At 38.5% G+C, this 22,396-nt stretch overlaps 1 protein-coding gene across 2 annotated transcripts in view; it reads right to left on the bottom strand.

Moving 5' to 3' along the window:
* Nucleotides 1-22,396, bottom strand: part of KITLG (KIT ligand) — a 61,322-nt gene that overhangs the window by 22,356 nt on the left and 16,570 nt on the right. For both annotated transcript variants that reach the window (XM_075428885.1, XM_075428884.1), the window contains exons 2-3: nucleotides 11,470-11,583; nucleotides 2,375-2,437 (exon numbers count right to left, since the gene is read on the bottom strand). In XM_075428885.1, the coding sequence (XP_075285000.1) occupies nucleotides 2,375-2,437; nucleotides 11,470-11,583 (177 nt within the window). The remainder of the gene's footprint in view (nucleotides 1-2,374; nucleotides 2,438-11,469; nucleotides 11,584-22,396) is intronic.

Genomic DNA, 22,396 nt, shown 5'->3' with positions numbered 1-22,396 from the left:
CAGCTCTGAACAGCTCTTCTTCCTATTTATTTCTTGGCTGCTCATTGTAAATGTAAACTGGATCTAGGTTTCTGGATGTGATGCAGCAAGATGACATGGCATTTAAACTAAAAGAAACTGTGTACTGGCAGCCAAAACTGAACCAGAGAGCGAGGTAAGAGCTAGCAGTGAGAACGACCAGAACTCATCGCTGAAGCAGGCTCCCTGGCCTTCTTCATCTGCAGTGCCAACGTCCCGAGGAGGGCAGGGGAGGGAATGGCCTTGATCCAGCCCGGCTCTCACCCATCAGCTGCTGTGCTCATCCCAGTGGCTGGGGAGTAGCTCTTGGGCTACAGCAGTTCTCCACAAACATGAATTTCATCACATCAGGCATCAAAATCGTCGACTTTCAAAAAGCACCACAACCAGAGGATGGTAGCAGCCAGTCTCACTTCCTTTGTCCCTGGCTATTGGCTATTTCCAGAAATGGAAATTTTTCCATTAGTTTTAATTATATCACACAGGATCTCATACCTGACTTCCACAGCATTTGTTCTGCAGAGTTAAACTTGATTCCTTAGAAAGTAAAAACTAGATTTTCTAAAGTGCTCCAAGTTTTAGTAAAAGCTTCAAGCATCCAACAAAACCTGTAAGAACACTGCCAGATCAGCTATAATACCTCATGGCCTCACAGCTTAGGGCCCTTCACTATCCCACAGTCTCCCCTTCCTCCAGCCATCTTAATTCGCGTTCTTCGGACAGAATGTTGCTTTTGGCATTGTTCTCTATCAAGAAGGAATATTGCTAGATTTGCTGCCATTTTGCAGGATAGTGTCCTGGTTAGAGTTCATCTTCTTCCCAGTACCTGCTGCTGTGTTTTGGATTTTGTATGAGAAGAATGACAATACAACAAGAATGATGATACAATTTTTAGTTGTTGCTAAGAAACCAAAGACTTCTTCCAGTTTCCCATGTTCAGCTAATGAGCAGGTGTACAAGAGCTGGTAGGGAGCACAGCCAGCCAGCTAAAAGTGGCCAATGGAAATATTCCATACCATAGATGCCATGCTCAGTTTATAAATGGGGTTGGCTGCAGAGCAGGAACTCTTCAGGAGTTTGACCCTTTTTCCGTGAGTTTGAACTCTTTTGCAAGTTCAGCAAAATCTGTGATCGCTGCAAAATCCGCGAGTTCTGTGAAATCCACGATTGCTGCTTGGGGACTGCTTGTGCAATCAGTTGTCTGGCAATAAGAAAAATTGTATTGTGTATAGCTTGTTTTGTATATTCATTATCGCTATTGTGGTGGTCATTATTATTTCCTTAGTTGTCTTGTTAAACTGTCTTTGTGTCAACCCACATTTCACTTTTTGTCCATTCTCCTCACCATCCCACTGGTGGGGGAAGAGAGAAGCGAGTGAGGAGCTTTGAAGTCCTAGTGGCTGGGTTAAAGCATGACAAATAGGATTCATTTTGATATGATATATATAGATTGGATCTCATAATGAAAACTTTGTACAGACACAAACACAGCTTCTTAGATCTACCAGATGATTTCCAGGTACTGATGTATGTGTACTTAATGACATGCACAATATTGTTCAATTTAACTGACAAACTAGTCTTTTTCTTACTTTTTTTCCTTAAAAAAATATAATACATTATAACATTCACCTTTTTCCTTCTCTCTTTTTTTTGCAGTGTATGCAACAACCAAGAGAGCATTTCCAATGTATTGTTCTTAAAGATATGTTTTTTTAAGTTAAGGAAAAGCATTGAAATATTTAGTAGAATAAGCAATAAGATAATACGACAAAGTTTAACATTTTATAACATTTTGTATTAAAAGACAGTAGATGATGCTTCTTTGAAAGTATGACTATGTGTTAACTATTGGATTATACAGAAAGAATTTGAATAAAATAATGTGCTCACTTTCTACCAGTTTGTTTAGTTACTGACACTACCATTTGCTTAGAGAACTTAGGGTTCTCTTCATTGGCTACACAGTATTGTGCCTTAATTGCATTTCCATGGGTTAAAATGAGAAAGACATTCTACAGTAAATTCCAAAGTACAATTAGAAAGAAACTACTTAAAAAAAGAAAAAAATTTCAATTGATATTATGAAATAATACAGTAGTTTGATTTTTTTCAGAGAAAATGTTAAAAAATGTAATATGAAGAAACATTTTTCTAAGATTCCTGTAATTAAAAAGTGACTGCAAGAATCTCTCTACATTTCTTTTAAATGAATACTTGCGAAGCATATGAAAAGTGAAATAACCATTATTTAACTGTACCTTACTAAACCATAGGACTAAGTATAAAACATTACAGCCTTCACTGGTTCCAGTGGGCTATTTTGTTGGGATTAACTTGAAGTGGTTGTACATACCAGACTATCCATCTGCGGGACATATTTAAGGGTTATCATATAATCATTTGGGAGATTTCCGACCTACAATAAACAGACAATAAAAATGTTATTACTGACTACACAAAGTAAGACTTAAGTTACATCGCTGTATTCAACAAAATCTATCAAATATTCAACACAAATTTTCAGTAACGTACCATGCGTAGAAGCTTACATACTGTTTCCTGTGGACCTGCTACTGACCCTTATTTGCTCACAAGTGAAGCATCTTTCCACACCTCTGTAACACCCCCAGATCTGATCATGTTTAATGATACCACTCCCCAGCAGAATTAAAGTCAGTAATGTGGTGAGAAGTCATCTGAGGTTATTTCTTACTGCAGAAACTCTACTGCATTATCATCTTTTAATGGCATTGTCTTGAAGTGTTTAAGTGACAGTTTGTATGCAACACCAACCACTCCAAACAGTACAGGGCCCAGTAGTCTCTAAGCCTTTTTTTTTTCCCCAAAAATAAATTTCAACTTCAGCAAGGATTTGAACCTAAACAAATACTTGCCTGCCTTCTACTTAGTAATGTACCAGGACAGAAAAACTTGAGCACAACTTCAACTTTGAAGCTGTGCCTCTTATATTACTCATCTTTAATAATTATATCTCAGCAATGTCCTGGGGCAAATGAGAGCTTCCGCAGATCTGAGTGCAGCTCTGCAGATGTGGGTGAGTACGGGGTGTACTGAAGCAAGGACAAGGAGTGGAACAAGGGTTCTTCCTGAATTATACAATGCCATTCCCCACAGATGGGATCCAACACTACCGTGAGACGTGGCTGATCATCTCGGGAATGTGCTGAGTGGAGAGATGAAGAGGGAGATGCCGCCACAATCCACTCTCTTGAAGTACTTTTTTCCAAAGGTTTACCAACAGTGTGATTCTTAGCGATACAGCAAATACATTTTCATTTGTATCAGTGAAAGATTCATTTGGTATTTCTCATCCTGCTTTGAAATTCATTTAGTCCAAAGACAGTAAGTACACACAAATCATTTGGGAAACCAGAATCTACACTTCGTTCAGCAAAGCATTTCTACTTAGGGTTAAAGATCATTCTGTTATGGCTGCTTTTGATTCTGCTGCTATAGCAACCAGCACAGGAATTTTTATTTTTCTGTGCAGGTTTTAGGTAATATTTGGTTGACACAACAGAATGTTTTATTTGTTCATTAAAATTTTGTTTCAATTAAAATTTAAAATTGCAATTTCAAAATGTTGTGGTTCTAGAAAAGATCATGGACAATACTTACACACAGTCAGTCACCAGTGAATTCCAAACATTTTTTTTATTTACAATGTGGGCTGAAGCACAATCCTTCAGTTCAATGACATCTACCTGTCTCCGATAGCTTTAAAAAGCAAGTTTTATACAAATGATCCTGATAAGAAAAATGATCTGTTGAAAGGAATTTTTTTCTTTTCACACCCATACATTCCCAAAGCAGCAGCTGCAAAAGTGCCACTAAAATCCTCTGTATCAATTTCTATTTACCTGGTATTTTAGGGAGTTGATTCAAGATACTGAAAATACTGAAAAATACTGCAATAAATGTGTTCTTTCTTTAGAGCATCTGATTTATCCTAAATCCTCATCCATGTTTTTTTTGTATATTTTTCCTTCCTCTAAAAACATCCTGACATCATGGCACATTAATAGGTAATCCAGTTTCTCTTCTCACTTGCTTTGTGTGCCTGGAGAACTAGGATCAGCAGCACTTCAGGCAGCAAAGATAGTGAAGATGCTACTGTATGTGCAAAGTTTCCCATACTCACTCTAGAGGGACTCAATACTCAGCCATGTCAGTAAAAGCACCGTTCTTAAAGAAAGGTCACTGGAAGATTAAATTTGTTTCAAATCAATGAACACTACAAGAATTGATATGCATTATGTATACAATCTACTTTACTGGCATCAGAGCCTGTCAAGCACTTTTCATGCACAGTTAAAAAAAATGTAGTTGCCCAAGAGCTCTTACAGCTTCTCAAACAAAGCCAGAGAATACAGCTCAGCCTCAGATATTTTTCTCCTTGACAGACTGTGAATCAGAAAAGATATTTTTGAATTTACTACTAAAAATGAAGATAACTTGGAGGGACAGTGTCAAACAAAATATATGCCCTGCCTCAAGACGAAACAACTTGTTAAAGTTTTATTGATTCAACTCCACACGCCAGATGCTCTGCTGATGGTAAACGATGGAGTTCAGTCAAAGCGAGGGAGTTATCTTTGTGTCCCCGTTGGACTTCCCAACTCACACGTAGAAAAAAAGAGTACAGCCCCTGATGTAAGAGTGAAGAATATGTTTATACTAAATCTGTGTATTTTGTACTGTCTTGCTTTCCTGAAACAAATCTTTAAATTTTGTTGAAGACTAACCACCAAGGCTACGATCCAAAACCAGCCACTTGCTTTTCAACTGCCGAAATGATCATGAAAGGAACGAAAGGACTTTGTATACCTGCTCTGTGCGAGGTGCCTGACTGCTGCAGCTCACAATAAGCTGCAAGAGGCAGAGGACAAGCGGGTTCTGAGCTGCCCGAGCACAGGGGGATGGGAAAGGGTCTGTTCCAAGTCCCAGAACAGCTGGAGAGAGTCCAGTGGAGGGCTACAAGGATGGTGAGGGGACTGGAACATCTGTCCTACGAGGAAAGGCTGAGTGAGCTGGGCTTGTTCAGCCTGAAAAAGAGAAGGCTGCGAGGGGACCTAATATATACTTACAAATATCTGAAGGGTGGGTGTCAGGAGGATGGGGCCAAGCTCTTTTCAGTAGTGCCCAGCGACAGGACAAGGGGCAATGGGCACAAACTGAAGCACAGGAAGTTCCGTCTCAACATGAGGAAGAACTTCCTCCCTCTGAGGGTGACGGAGCACTGCAACAGGCTGCCCAGGGAGGTTGTGCAGTCTCCTTCTCTGGAGACATTCAAGACCCACCTGGACAAGGCCCTCTACAGCCTACTGTAGGTGACCCTGCTTCGGCAGGAGGGTTGGACTAGATGACCCACAGAGGTCCCTTCCAACCCCTACCATTCTGTGATTCTGTGATTTTTTTGGTTCCTGTACTCAACTTAAGTACAGTGACAAATCTGGGGGCAACAAAACATCTGCTTGAGTGACTTTCCTTGGTTTAGACAAAAGTAACAGTTTTGACGATTATAGAGAACGTCAACTGATAATCTTGGAAAGTAATGTATAGAACTAAAATAACCCTACATTGCAATTAAAATGCCACAAAAAATTTCTCTTCTCTTCTCTAGTGAGCGTGAGTGGTTGTGTAAATTCTATCAAGCTCTGAGAAGAGGTGAAGAACAGGGAACCTAGACTTATGTCTTTAAATCCATATAAAAATAACATTAAGTGCTATATTCCCAGTTGTAACAAAATCTCAAACGGGGGAATGTAAGATTCCTTTTGGCATACAGAGGTCTGAATATTTAATACAGCACTGTCAACATTGCATAACCCAAGTATACTTTTAAAACATGCTCATGGTCACATAGACAGGGGAATGCAAAAGGGATGTTTAAAAGTGATTTGGATTCCATAAACCGCTGTTTCACTGCAACAGCGGAACAGAAATGAGATGACCCATCTCTGCAGCCAAGTGCTTTGAAACAAGGGCTACTGCTCTTGGAAATTCTCTTTATTGTGACTATTCTGAAAATTTTAAGGAGACAAGCATAGACATCATGATTTTTTTATACACGGATCAAAAATAAAGTAAGTCCTTAAAGCAAAAGTTACCATTTACCATTGTTAGTGATTAATTTTTTTACTCTGAGGCATATGATGGGAAAACCATACCTGCCTTTTCACTGCCATTTCTGCCTCTCATTTCTCTCTTCCTCATTCTCCTTTCCTATTCTTTAATGCCTCTGCATCTCCCTTATTTGCATCCTTGGCTTTTCTTTTCCTGCAGGAGCTTCCACTTTCTGTCCATCATCTCTGAAATCTACTCTATCTCATCTGCTAATGAAGCAGTTAATATAATCCTCATCATGTGGCTTAAGACAACATGCTAACGATTTCTGTTCACACTTCTCCCAGACATAGTGGCAGATTATTTGCAGGATAACAACACTAGATGATTTTTTTATAACCCCTTCACACAGGAGAGTCAGATCCATTTAAAAATAAATGTCAAATGTTGCAGAGAGTGTAAAGTACACATTTACAGCAAAGATGCAATGTGAAAGCAAAGTGTTTGAAACAGCATGTCTCAAACAAGCAACCTGGTCAGTAAATGCTGACTGTTGTTTGGGCTTCCAACATTCAAAACAAAAAAGTTGTTTTTGAGAAGTAGATCATGGAAGAGGACAGGAATGTCTTAGACTTGGTTAGTGGATAAAACCAAAATATGTAGGTACAATACTGCACAGCTCAGAGAAAATTCAACTTATATGTAGTTTTGATGTTCATATTTAACAAACATATATACAACAGATTCCTAATTGTTGTGCAAAATCAGAGTCACAATTACAGCAATGAACCTTTCTGCTGACTTACTGTGCTGAAAAGAACAATGGGGACAGGTTTTATTGGCAGGTGCTGCAATTACAATTTCATAATACGGAACATTTGTTCATCAAGCAACTCGCTTCCCTCCAGACACCTTCATTAAAAAGAAGCAGGAGTTGAAGTGATTGGTAATGCAGAATAAATACTCTCTAAACACTTTCATTCTCTATAGGTACGAAATTATGTTCTTTTAAAGTTCTCGCTATTAAAAAAAAAAAGATTGTTCAACTGTTCTTTGCTTTTTAAAATCGTTGTACTTAGGACACATCCTCCATATGACAAAATTAAAATACAAAAATTTAAGTAAATTTAATCTTACAGAAAACAGAAGTCATTTTTGTACAAACATATACCAGCCTGTTGTGGTGGTAGGTTGATTAACGCTCAGAAACCTTATTGTTATTGAATCTGCTCTTTCCTTCCGACTCTAGCTTCTAGTATGAGTCTAGTACGATGCTAGTGAAAATCCAGATTAACACCACTGAAACCAAGTTACTCCATACATCTGTCCTGAATTTATTACTTAACCCACATTTTCAAGCACTGCACAGTATGCCTTATTTATTCTCCGATAGCTTAGATTTAGTAAACATCCCTAGTCGCTATTCACAGAAAGTGTTGACTGAGGTATGTTCCTCTCATATTCCTAGAATACAACACAGTCAAGCAGAACACAGCTGCAGCCATGCCCAGGGGTTTTCTACCAGTGATGTCGGGGGGTTTACAGTACTTGGAACAAGAAGCCCAGAACTAAATAAACGAAGACTACATTGTATCAAGCTACAGGCAAAAGAGTTTAGTAGGGAATTGCGGTGCTATTTTGCAAGTTGTAGGTCAACTGCAATAGAGGTTGCAGAAGGAAGAACAGAGTAGGAAAAAAGAAAGAGAGGGACATGAATTCATGCTGCAAAGAATTTTAGCATGAGATACGAAGAGAATTTGCCTGGAGTTCATCAAGGAGCATCCTTCCTGTGGTCATGAACGGTGTAACAGATATCACAGAAATAAAGAGGAGAAGCTAGGACAAGAGGGCAATCTCAGCATGTGTTAAGACATCACAGGCCGTGTTAATAGCTAGTGCCTGTAAAGGCAGAACCAAGAAGCTTGCCATTAATCGCGAAAAAAAGGAGGAACAGCTTGAAGGAAATGAGTAGAAGATATAGGGTCAGAATTACAAATTAACAGACAGAAGGGCAAAATTATAGAAGTTGAAGCTAGAAAAAGACTTTTCAGTAGACTGGATTTTTATCCACCAAGAATGTGGAAGAAAAGTGAATTTGTATGGTCAGAGAGCTACAAAAAACATTTTTTCCTGTTATGACAGGAAAAACAATGGAGGCTTTAAAAGTGAACTTACAAGGTCTGTGAAGTGGTAAGAGCCAAAATAGACACTTTTGTTATAGACTTGAACAGCTGGGGAGAGATGGTGATATACCTTTATAGAGAGCAAAAAAGGCCCAGGGAAGAATAACATTTTGGGGAGATGAAGTAATCATAATCCACTTCAGTGGAGGATTCAGTCCATAGTGAATTTAAGCTGATGTCTGAGCATTTATGATGAGATAGGAGTAAGACACATCAATATCCTAAACTAAATGATAGGACTTGCGTACTAGCGCTGAACAGCAAGCTTATCACGTACAGATACAGGACTATACTCATGATTGTGGACAAAAGGGTTTAAAGAACATGCCAGTGTGGACAAGAATAAAGCCTTTGGAAACAACTGTCATACCACTCCCAGCAGTTATTTTTTGGAAAATAACATCACAATAACATGGGCAATAACTGTATACATATCATTAGCTTCTCTGAAATCCTCAGCACTACAATTTGTTCTCAGTGTGAAAGAGGAGGACATTGATTAGACATTGTGTTCTACTGGCACAAACTCTTTGGATCAGTGGCAAAATGAGACTTTAAAGGCCAATAGGATCGATAAAGAACCCAATCACCTATGGGTGCTATAACTAATTTTGAAGATGTAAGTCATCAGGATGTTATTCCTTAATTCAATGAGTGTATTTTGTTTCAAAAAGCTGCAGCAGTACAGAAACATTTATAGTAATTTACAAAGAGTTATAGCCCCTGCCTGAACTATACGTTTAAGCAATGTCATGTTGGAGTCCATATTATATGTACTGAGGATATATTCCATACAGCATAAAAATATTGCACTTTTTAGCAAAGTAATTTGATCAGTCAGTATTCCCTGTGTATTTCTCCCCTCTAATATACAAACTGTCAGCTAATGATATTTTGTTTTAAAAGTACGTTAAATCTTACTATAGATAGGCTTTTTAATTCTGTTCTCAATGTCATGTTGTCATGGTGTAACATTTCAAGAGAATGACCAACTTGCAATCAGTTTAACTGAAAACTGGGAGTTCTTACACTAAATTTAAGATACTAAACTTATTTCCATGTTATCCTTTCAATTTGCAAGTGGCTTTATAGAAACTATTTCCACTTGAAAAATCTATGCAAATGTTAACACAGACAGACACAACAGGAATACAGATTTTCCTTGAAACATTCTCACACGCACAACTCAAAACACAGATAATCCAGGTGTCTCATTCTCAGACTTTGTATTTTCTGCATCTCTCTTATTTCTCCAACTCAAAATATCTTTGAACTTGTTAGTTAACTCCGCCCAAATTTTGCATTTGGTAGAGAGATGTGAAAGATATGGGTGTAAGTCAGGAGAAGGACCGTACAGCATCCTCACTTGGGAGTGGCCGTAGGAACTCAGCCCTAGCCGACTGTGCTTGGGCTTGGCAGCAGGAGAAGCGCAGAGCAAGCTGGACAGTTGGCAGAGGTTTTCTTCCAGGACAAGCACCACATATACCATAAGAGTCGCCACACAAAGTCCTTCCTGTCCAGCCAGCAGCCCAAGCAAAAGGAGATATAAATTCGGCAAGAGCTTAAAACTTTGCTCAGGTAGGTATCATGCCTAGAGGGTATGGGAGGGAACAAGCAACCATGCTGCATGTGGAGAGAATGTGGAAGAGGGTGGGGGTATGGGAACATAGTGCTGTGGGTATATGTGCAAGAACTGCAGTTGCTGGGCTAGTCTGGAAGAAGATCATAGAATCATAGAATAGTTTGTGTTGGAAAAGATGACCTTTGAAGGTCATCTAGTCCAAGCCCCGGCAATTACCAGGGACATCTTCAACTAGATCAGGACATATGAACATGACATAGGAGGTCACAGCCAAATTAGACTAATCTAATATTTATGATATTGTTTCTTTCACAATTTATCTCAAAAGCAAAGTGTGATTGCTCAAGCTGCATGCAAATTTTTGTAACCTGTATTTATACATTCTTGAAGTTTAAATTGGAGTAAAGGGAAAGTTGAAGAGTTTGTTCTGAAAGTACGATGTTGACAAAAAGTTATTGCTAACCCTGCACCAGACAATTTCAATGGCCCTTACAGGAGTTCTGTCAGGTCAAAATTTCAAGAGACGAAATATTTTCTTGAATAAACATGCCAACACATCGGAATTCTGCCTAAAGTGACTAATGTGAAGAACCAAGCTTTTAGGTAGGACTACAGAGCGACCCCAGAGACTTACATTACCTGCTAATGTATATAACAATGCCTGAAGAAAACAAGTCAAGAACACTGCACTGGCAGCAAATGCAAGGGACTCCAAAATCAAGCGTTTGATAACATTAACACTGGTATTGCAACTGTTTTTCCACAGCGAAGCTGTGACTTTCAGCTGAAGTCAATATGTAGGTGAAGGTATGCTTGTTAAGTGTTCAGTACATATTACCTCTTAAAAACTTTGGTGTTAGATCCTGCACTACTGCAAGTTAGCATAATCACTGACTTCAGTGAAGTACCAACTGACTTCACACACGGAGATGCAGTTTTTCAGGTTAATGCAGTGTTCAGCTAAGTAATAGTTAAAATGTACTTAAATGAATCCAGTTCTTACAGGAAGCCGTGAATCCTGCAGACTTAAACTTCTAGGTACAGCAAGTAGAGAGAGAAATATGTAACAAGCATAGCTCACTCACACTTAAACACTGTAAGAGCTGTTCAATGATTATTGCCTTGATTGCTACTATGATGTCTAATATTATACTATTTTTATATATGGTACAAGTTTCCTGTATACCTAAGACAAAGACTCCTGGCTCATTTCAGTTCTGTTTGCCACCAGCCTGCTCCACACAGATCAGTAACACAAAGACAATAATCTTTCATCTGCATGGGAAGAAATCTGATCCCATACAATGTTTGAGGAAATCAAGACTTTTGACAATTTTCATGGAAGTCTGGAGGGAGGAAAACACATACACTCCAGCTTGGTCAAGGAGGTCATCTCTTTAATGATTTCTGAAACTATTCTCCAACTTCTGCAATAAAGTTTTTGGGTTTGATGAAGTGACAGATAGATAGATTTTAATTTTTTTAGTATTCCCCTGGTTCTAATATAAATCTGCTAACTTTGCTTAAAAATGTAAGTGCCAGTAGCCACTGATAATTGCTTAACATAAAGAATAATTTAAAATAAAAGCTGCTTACCAGTTTTGCAATGTCATTCACATCATCTGTCACTGGATTCCCGCAGGAACTCTGGGCTTTGACAAGAGGATTAAGTAGGAGTAGTTGAAGACAAAACCAAGTGATAATCCAAGTCTATTTAGCAAAAGAAGAAGAAACAAGAAAGCCCAGGTAAACAATCTCCAAATGTAAAGTAACAAGAGATTGTAGTAATGCCAATACACAAAGTCTAGATGCAACAATCCTCTCCATCTTTCATAAGGACATACTCATACCACTATAGTATAATCTTCATGGCAAGGGTCCACAGAAATGCACTTAATTGATCTTTTCTGGAAGCAAGTACCTTTAGAGTAATAATGGAAAACCCGGTATTGAGCCATCAGATTTACTTGCGCAGAATCTTGCTTAGGTGAATTTCTGCAAAGTTTACAGATACCAAAGAGAAAGACAAACTTTGTGATACTCTTCATCGTCAACTTCAAGCTAATAAAATACTTGTCATTCACCTGATAATGTACTCGATAAACCTGTGCCTTTAATGTGATACTGGTTGATAACGAAAGCAATACCAGACCACAACAAGATAAAAGGAGAAAGTTTGTAATCACAGACATTACATCTGGGTACTTAAACTGCAAGCCAAAATACAACTGGATTCTGCCCAAATACTGAGATCTCAAGCAGCAATCCAATACATTTTCTCTGAGTGACATGCCCTGGCCTCTCAGGAGCAGCAGCTTAGCTTTGGTACTACATTCCCCTCCTAAATCCTGTGAGGAACAGCAAAGCAACATACTCACACAGGCTTGCCAGACTCCGCCAGAAAAGCACCAGATAACTAGCTGCGATGCACCTGGACGTCTCCTTGGCTACACTGCCTGAACTTCCTCGCCTTCTGTTGTTCCTTGTGCTTCACTGGTTTCCCACAGAGCCCTGTGCCAAGTTTAAGCTGCAGATCTTTATTTCCAGAATGTTAAAGCATTTAAGTTATGGATAATCAAAAGTTGCCTCGGGTTGTGAAGCTTCTTGTGCCAGCTGACTGAAGCTGTCAGCAAGAGCCGGAGATGGTGTACATTTACTGCAAGTATGGAATTTGCCTGTGGAGGCTCCCAAACCTCCACGAGGGCAGGACTGAGACTAGAATTTGCTTTTGCCCAGACTAAGATGCATCTCAGCCTCGTCTGTTCCCCTGTGACAGGTAGAGAGCTCCCATCTCCAGCCTTGCCTTCAAACGCTATCCAACCTTTCAATTTAAGACCAAAACAAATCAAACAGACAAAGCTCTCTAAGAAAGCAGACAGAAAAATCACAGATTTAAAAGAGTAAGTATCATTATAGTAACCTAGAAGGATTAAGAAAGCGTAATGATAAAGATCGCTCAGGAGCTACATAAACACGACGGAACAGTGCCAGGCACTTTCCCTAAAGCTGTTAAATGACAAGTAAATCTCTCTCGTATCTTATATCTCTTAAATCTTAGCTGCATCTTACATCTGAAGTAAAGCTGGTCATTTGCTTTCTTAGAATATGACTTCCTGACTCATATAGGCAAAACTAGTGTGGGCTGCTGCTGGAAAAGACAGTCTAGCATCCTCCCCCTGCCTCTTGCACTAGCACTGATGAGATGGTTTAGCCAGCTGTACCAGGCAGACAACTTCCATTTTTGTTTTCCTGGGCTATTTTTCAGGCAGACCAGCTTTCTGATCCTGGCAACTGAGACTGCAGAAATGTTCCGTTACAGATGGGACAAGCCAGAACTGCCCGTTTCGGTGGAGCCTGCACTTGGCTTTTGCTAAACTGTACCTCCAGGCACCACAGGATCATGAAGATGGGTAGACTTACACACAAAGAAACTGAAAATATTCTCAACAAAGACACATTCAATATGCAGCATGTCTTTTGAGAACGTCTCTTGCTTCAACATAGCTAGCATTTAGAAATACTTTTAATTTAATGTTTGTACAAATAATTATCGAGAATAATTACCTATGTGAAAAATTGAGAATAAGCACCTAACTCGAAGTTATATACTTAACAGTGTTTTTTACAAAACCTCTGCATCTTATGCTATACAACGCTTTGCAGTTATACATATATGAATAATTCAGTCTCTGGGGAGATGCAACAAAGGTGCTGCTAGTCACTGAAAGGATCTTTGAGAGCTCCTTGCAGTGCATAAGAGCTCAAAGTTGTTTAAGAACTAGCTTTAAGTGGTCAGAGAAACACCTCTCTCTCCTCACAGAAGCTCCAGAATCACAAAGGAAACCAAAGGTGACCTCAAGCTAACAGACAGCTTCCCCACTGTGATTTTTGGGACAAAATTGCTATAGGAAAATCAAGAAATTAATGACAATGAGCTCCAAAATGGGCTAACTATACTTCTTTCAAGAATAATGAAAAAAAAGAGTAGTGCTACCTTCAGGGTTAAACAGTACACTAGCAGCTACACTTGCTGAGGTTCAGGGATGTTTCCCTGATGTATTCTCTGGAGACGGAGTCCCCACCAGAAATTGCTGATTTCTTTATTGGGTTCCTTAGTACTGAGTAGTATGTAAAGGAAGACGGGATTTGTTCACTGACTTGTGTAACTAGCATAGGATGATGTTTAACCTAACAATCTAATAATCAAAAGAGTAACCAAACTCTTTAACTGGAAATACTTTTTTTTGCCAGATCAATTAAGTAATACTAATAAAAGCAGCGGCACACTCCAAATTAAATGAGAACTCTCATGCATCTTGTCCATTTTTATACTTCTGGATCTAAAGACAGCTCATACACAAAGCTTAAAACCACTGCACATTTTATAATTATATATATCAACAAGAATACCCTTTTTTCTATGTAAAGAATAGGAATTAAAACAATGCCAATTTTTATAACTGCTATTAAAAACAAATGCTTTGTAAATTTTGAGATGATTTGAGGTTTTTCTTGCTTATTTGTTCCCTGTGTCATCCAACTGGAACTGAAAACCTGTAAAATACTGCTAGTTTCAACATGTCTATTATCCAAAATGTTTTAATTACTTGCACTTACAAAATATTTATACTACACATGCCTACAGGCACATTGTATGTGAGGACTGTACAGATCAAAGAGCTATTTTTGTGTTATTTACTAGTGACCAATCCTGCTGTTTGAGCAAAACTTGACTAGACTGAATTAAATCAAGTATAGAACAAAAGGGAACCTTAAACAGCTTTATAAATAGAGATTCCAGTTTTACACTTTAGTAAGCATAAATGAAAGTTACCCACACAGCACTCATAACATATTTCCATATATAATTACTTCTAAGCTAAAATGGTATTTTCAAAGCTGGTCACAGGATTTAATCACACATCATCTACTACAATTAGATTCAAGATATGTGGCAGAGAGAAGGCAGACCTGTATACCAAAGGTTCTCTTCCTATTTTTGGCTAAATTATTATTCAATTTTTTGAATATTCTGAAATCTCTTAAACACTTAATATCTAAGTTGCTTTTGTGAAAGGGGAAAAATAATGATTAGACTGGAAATGATAACTCAAATTAAGGATTTAAAGTATATATTTTTGATCATTCTGCAAATTATTTTTATTATCGCCTATGTGCCACAATCTATAATTTCAGTTAATAGCATTTTAGAGGCTTAGCTAATGATCCACCATGTTGAAGACCATTCTTCCAGTTGTAAATCAACAACTTTTTCAGTTATGTTCTTCGCTTACGATCTGCAGCGTTGATAAAGGCTGTTGAAAGAGTGCTTTGGCATCTTTTTCACAGTATGCTATCAAAGATACTCAATTGCTAATCCCTGAAGTGGAAAGCAGCAAGGGGAATACCACATTGCTAAATAAGCAAAACATTGGAAAGTCTGGACATTTCCAAATGTCTAGTTTGTACTGATAACAATGCTAATCATAAGTAGGGAGAAATCATCCCCCCAAAAAAAAGCACACAATAAAACACAGAAGACCATTAAGCACAGGGAGAGGTAGTAACTACACATATGAATGGGTTCTTCATTATAAAATATCGTGCGTTCAAATCATGTTATCCATGGAACTTTTCAGCCCAGTTTGAGTAAACCATCCATTTAACCACAACCAAGCTACAGCTTCAGCAGTGTTAGCTGACAATGTGGAACAATATGCACCCTGGGCTAGGCTTCCCAAATGTATTTTTTACTTCTGCTAATGCTGGGGTAGAAACATCACTCAATATTGGCTCCTCAGGGAGTGTTTGCATGCTGCTTTGCTGAGGTACAGCTTGTGAACTTCTGCCATAGACAACCTTGGTTAGTCACAGGTAGCAAACTTAATGTTGATAGCTCTGCCTTAAAAAGCCTTTTGTAAGAAGATTCAGAGAAAATGAAAATACCAAGACAAGGTCTTTCTTTCTTTCCTTTTTTTTTTAACCCACAAAGCACCCAGAAACATAAAAGCACAATAATTATTTCATATTTCTGCTAATCTATTTAGCTTGGATAGAGACAATTAGTCATGGAAGAATTGTCTTTAACCAATTAAGAAATTCATTGTCAGTGTAGAAAAATTTTAAAGTAAAAGAAGGGCATTTATATAGAATGTAATCCAATTCCCATTTTCACAGTATTCAGCAATACCTTCATCCGTGCAAATGACAGTGCTAGCTTCAGTACTGTTAACAGCTGTGCCTAAATACTGCTTAAATGCTAAATATCATTCAACCCCCCCAAAAAAATGAGTTAGGTGTGGAAAAAAAAGCCACCCAACCCATCACCACCTGGTTCTGGAAGCAGTGAAGTATTCTGGTAAGTATCTTCAGAACTAGAAAGGTCCCTACATGCTCTCAGGTACCCTGGAGATAACTTCAGTGTAGTTGGAGGAAACACTGCATGACCCCTGAATAATACACAGCTGAAGCATAAAGTCCAGTGCACACCCAACACCGTCCTTCAAAAGACTGGCACTAGTCTCACTGAATATAATAGCCTATCAACTAGGGTGCTCACTAACGAGTGACAGACCTGGGTTAAACCTCCTCTAATCAAGGCAATCCCAACTCACAGGAGCTGGGATCTGTTCCTCTGCTATCTACCTCATAGTTACCACCGGAGGCATTTTCCCACCTATGATGGCTTCCTCACCAGAAAGGGCAAAATGGGGGTACACTGCTATTCCTGACCCTTCTTTTTCAAAACATTTATGTATTTTACACTGGAAAGCGATTATGTAGAAAACAAGGCATGTTCGCTGCACAGGCATCAGAACGTTTATGTGTATCCTTGTCTCACACATGCTCCTCCATCTGGGCACCCTAACTTCTGGGAAGCTCCCCAGTCAACGTGTGAGTCTTCTTGAGCAACCTTTTGGCAGTCCATTGAACAAAATGGAGGATAACTCCAGCTCAGTGAGTCACCCTGTCGGGGTGAGATACCTAAAAATCTCTGCATCGCACCCTACGTGCTTTGTTATGATTACAAAAAGCAGATGCATACTTTTCTAGTGATTGATACTATTCTTCATTTTTGTTAACAATGATGTGTAGTAGAGGGAATGATGATAAAAGTAAACAAAATTCATCAGGGAGTATCAGAGTGATTTATATGGATTCTGATTTAAACACAGACTACAGAAATGCTGGTCACTTTTTTCAGAGTAAGTTTTGGAACGCTCTAGATGAAATATTTTAAGATGTATTTGCTTATTTACAAAATGCAGAATACTCTTCCACTCAGTTCTGCATATAATATCTAAAATACATAATACAAGCTTACTTCATGAGGTAAAAGGGAAGGAAATTAATGAGTTGTTACAATCATAAGCAGGGAAAAGTGCCATTGCCCACTACATTCAAATAAGTTCACTGGGCAACTGACTTTCACAGCAGTTTGATCTTTTTGTGACAATTCTGTATTTGCTTTTCCATGATGTTCCCAGCCAAAAAACCTCCTCCCCCTAACCTTTGCACACTCACTTGCTTTCCCGTGGAGGACTTCTGGAATGCCTAATGACAACAGGAACAGTTTTTTTCAGCTAATTGTCCGTTTGGTGGCAGAATGCTAAAGTGGCACTTGCTGCACTCCATCAGCCACACATGCAAAGGAAAAGCCAGTTGCTGTATCCAGACGCTTACAGACCTTGTTCCCTTCTACAATACACTGTTAACAAATCATAAATAACTCTATTCAGGTCAATGGATAAAAATAGATCCAAACCTGTTAAATACTAATGCAAAACTACATTCTTTGCTACTTTTTCTTCAGCTGGAAGGAGAAACCATTCTCTAGTTCTGCCCAGTTATGCGCATCTTTTTCCTGAGAGACAAATTTAAGATACATGGTCTTACTGTGCTGAGAAAAATGATGAATCACACTATTCTTCCCCACCATCCAGATCCTGGGAAAACTAGGAAGCTGCTTAGACTGTAAGCCAACTTCATTTCATGCAACCTCAGGCCAATTGCTATCATCCTCTACCCCTTCCAGCTCTCCTTCACAGATGCAGCAAGCAGCAGGCTGCTCCAGCCATCGTGCTACTGTTGCTGTTCATAAGGTGCAACCAAACTTCGGCTGTGTTTGGTTTGCGTGTTTCAGCTGGAACCAACACGAACATAGTAAGAAAGAGGAAGTGAAAACTAGTATAGAGATTGCCTTGCAAATCAATGTAATCCATGTATTACAACTACAAAACAGTGTTTTAAATGTGTAAATTAATGTATTTATTTTCCGTCCCTGTAAAGATACCAATGTAAAATATTTGGCTGTCCTAAAGATGTTGGCTTTGGCTCCTTAAAAATGTTAACTGTTCCATAATAAATTTTGTCACTCTTTAATCTCACTTGACAATCAGAGATTCAGGCAGTTTCCATGCATTCTAAATCTGTCCTGGATGACAGCCAGTTTGTTTTGTTCCCAAACACTGGGAAGTGAAGTTACCAAGAGACAGGTAATTGTATCTGGATGTTGCCTCTGGAGCTTGTGTTAATGGCACCCAAATAAATATTTACTGATAGTCATCCATCAAGTGGCATTTTAGTTCTGCAAAGAATCAGAAGTTCTATGGACAAAAACATTTCAACTGGAAGCAAGGTTCAAAAACAACAACATATATTTTGAAAGAAATATTCTTGTTATGTCATAATCAGAGATTATGAGGACCTTCAGAGGTCCTGCAGCTTGTACAGTCTTTTTAGGACATATGAACTGGCAAGAGATTTTTTTTTTTTTTTTGCTTCCTCATTAAGTTCCATTACAATTATCCAGGATTAGTACTGAAATTTTACAGTTTTCTATCCCACTTTAATGATAAAGACCAATATTTACTTGTTATGTTAAAGGAGACACTGAGATCGAAAATATCTACACAATCAAAATAGAAATAAGCAGAAGACCAGACTTCAATTGACTCAACAAAACCTCCCACAAACTCCAAAGAGGAAGTTGTCTTCCCCCCGCCCCCCGCCCCGGGAACTTACGAAAGAGTTTTCTAGCTCAAATCCACAGGCATTTTTAAGTAATTGAAAGGGGAAGGCAAAATAAGATACGATATTATCTTGGCAGGGAGGGCAAGATTCTCACACTGTATGGAAGTTGATGACCCAGTTTCCTCAGGGAGTGAAAAGACATTCAAGTAAAATACTTAATTAAAGATTGTTTTTAAAAATTTATTTCAGATGTCTTGTTTGTTTGCCAAGTTCGTGCAAAAAAAAAAATCCACTACCTTGAATATTCTTTTGAATGATAATGAAAATGTATACAGAGGCACCCTTTTTAGTCTTATTAGACCTTTACGCACCAGTAAAGGAAATGGAATAAAAGTTGTTCCAGAAATTCTGTACTGCATCTTTAATTCTTACCATCTGCTACAAAGTACACAGAATTTGGGTTGGGAGAACTATTACACTGACAAAATAAAAAAATAATAATAATAAAAAAAAAATCAAGACCAGCAAAAACATCAGCTATTTTGATACTTGGCATACTCATGTAAATGATGAAAATGTCTTTGTCCTCCCTAGTACTTCATTCGTAGCATGAAACAAAACAGCTTAAGTGTACTCTTACTCTTTCATGCACATAAACTTTGCTTGAAAGTAAACTGTATTAGAAGTCTGAAAGTTCAGTTCAAGCTTGAGCCTGTGAAAGACAACATCCAGAAGAAATATTCCTATACTAAAAGTTTTTTTGGATCTTTTTTCCTTTTCTTTTCAACCCTTTTATACTTTCTTCTATAAGCAGAGGATGATTTTTGAAATATAAATCACAGACTGGTCAACTTGGTCTTAAACCAAAGACATGTCCTTAGAAAAAGACTGTTCTGTTTCTGAACTCTGAACTGCTTTGATAACGTCCCTGACAGGCCCTATACCTTTATAAAGATATAAATTCAGAACTAATTTCTCTGACAGCTCGATATGAGACACCTCATTACAAAAGGACAGTTGCTGAACCACGGACTAAAACTAGATGTCAGTACAGTCGAGATTAAGTGTGTTTCATCCACCTACCTTAATTGCATTACATCCTTATAATTACAAGCTTAGATGTGATTAAAGAACACTGCTTGGATCTCTCAGATATGCCAACACCAGTATAAGCTTTGACAGAACTGAAGGATGATATTTTTTCACATCAGGATTGTACTATATATCTTGAGACTACTCATTTCCTGACTTTTTACAGCTGCTATTTACATTGGTGGTCTACAAAAGCACTCAGGATAAGGTGAGAAACAGAGGTTGCACAAGTGATGTGGTTTGCATCATGATAAAGATCATGGGATTGAGCCCAGCAGCTTTCCTCAGCCCCTCTGCCACTGTGAAAATCTCATGACCAACACCAGGCAAATGCAGTACTCTGCAGTTCGTCCAGAAAAGCTCTGGCATCACCTGCTACTAAGGCAAATGATATAGAAAAAAAAATGGTATTCCTGGAGCATAAATCTCTTGACTGACTTTGTTTGCCCCGTTCAACATCAGGTATCAGTTTTCAAAGTCACTGTGGGCTTCAGGTAACTCCTGGAATAGGTAGGCTGCACATAACAATTCCGTTATATCCCACTCCTTTGATGCCACAGACAGCTTACATTTGTAATATGACTGGATAAAACCAAACAGAAAGAACAGAGAAGTAAAGTGGGAGTGGAGGGATTAATCTTAGAATTATTTAGGTTGGAAGAGACCCTTAAGATCATCGAGTTCAACTGTAAACCTAACACCACCAAGTCCACCACTAAACCATGTCCTTAAGTGCCATATCTACACGTCTTTTAAATGCCTTCAGGGATGGCGACTCAACCACTTCCCTGAGCAGCCTGTTCCAATGCTTGATAACCCTTTTGGTGAAGAAATGTTTCCTAATATCCAATCTAAACCTCCCCTGGTGCAACTTGAGAACACTTCCTCTTGTCCTATCACTTGCTATTTGGGAGAAAAGACCAACACCCACCTGGCTACAACCTCCTTTTAGGTAGCTGTAGAGAGCGATAAGGTCTCCCCTCTGCCTCCTTTTCTCCAGACTAAATAACCCCCATTCCCTCAGCTGCTCCTCAGAGGACTTGTTCTCTAGACCCTTCACCAGATTTGTTGCTCTTCTTTGGATGTGCAGCAACACCTCAATGTCTTTCCTGTAGCGAGGGACTCAAAACCGAACACAGTATTCAAGGTGAATCCTTGGAAATTATTCCATATCTTCACTGTTTGATGGTTAAGTTTTCTTGTATTGTCCAGTTTAAGTGTACTGATAGCAGTTTATACCAATGTATTCTCATGGCAACACTGCTCCTTTGCTTATGTAGTTATATTCCCATATTTCTAGTTTTTTCCCTTGATGTATTTACAGAGATCAACCCTATGACCCGAGCCTTAATTCTGACTAATTAAAAAACCCATCTGACTTCTAGTGCTCCATGACACAGAAGCAACATAAAATGCCAAAAACTCACGGAAAATAAACAAAGCATTCCCCTTTTACCTCCTCTCAGATCACAAATTGTATCTCTTTAGTCTCTACAGTACCTTAGTTTCACAGGCTCTCCTCTCCAGCTACTGTAAATAGAGGATTACCCTACCTCTTACTGAGCATTGTTGCAGCTATTACAATGGATGCCGTATCCAGCCAGGTGGTTGCTTCTGAAGTGAAGCGAACAACGTAAAATCAACACTAAGTCATGCAACTTTTAAAAGGGATAGCTCCTCACTAGTCAGAGCAGTTTCTCCCATTAATGAATAACAGCCAACATAAAAGGTATTCCCAACTTACACACACAAAAGCTGGCTTCTTTGGATATACTCCAGACAGCAGCACCTGCATCAACTTTAAAAAGCTTGGAACAGGAAATCTCAATGCACAAGAACTGAGTTTTCATTTTTGTCCCCCAAAACCTCAGTTGATAACTTTTCTAATTATGATGTAACATGTATTTTTCTCTTGTAAAACGTTACTGAAGAAAGTGATTTTGTATTTTGAGAGATTAAAAAACCCCAAAACAGCCAGATATCTAGCCAAGCCTGCTGCCAAAGTTTTCAACACCAACTGCAACATTGATGAAAGAAGGTCATTCTGTTTTTTAGCTGCTTTAAATCTTTGATCTTTGGGGAAATAGTTAAGGGATATTTTAGGCTTCCTTCTATCAACAGTAGTGACACCTAAAATTTGGAACGCAAGTAATAAAAGCTGTTACTCATTCTTTCAGAATTCGAAAGATACTTTTCTAAGCACTGTTCTAAACCTACATGATTACCTTGGAGCATGTAACAGGGATGAAAAGTATTCTTCACACACTGCTCTACCGTAGAATGAAAGAGTGCCATTCCACAACTCAGCTGCAGAAATGGGGCCAGGTCGTGGTCGTCCATAGTGAAACTTGAGTTTCTGCTCCTTATTCATTTCATCAAGAAATTTACTATATTGCACATAATGTCTATTACTGATGTGCCTGTAGCTTTACAGATTTAATGCAGTATTTTATAAGTA

This window comes from Opisthocomus hoazin, chromosome 8, assembly GCF_030867145.1.
Source record: "Opisthocomus hoazin isolate bOpiHoa1 chromosome 8, bOpiHoa1.hap1, whole genome shotgun sequence".
In the NCBI taxonomy this organism is placed as follows: domain Eukaryota; kingdom Metazoa; phylum Chordata; class Aves; order Opisthocomiformes; family Opisthocomidae; genus Opisthocomus; species Opisthocomus hoazin.
The sequence above is the reverse complement of the archived record's forward strand: the minus strand, read 5'-3'. Positions and strand labels throughout refer to the sequence as shown.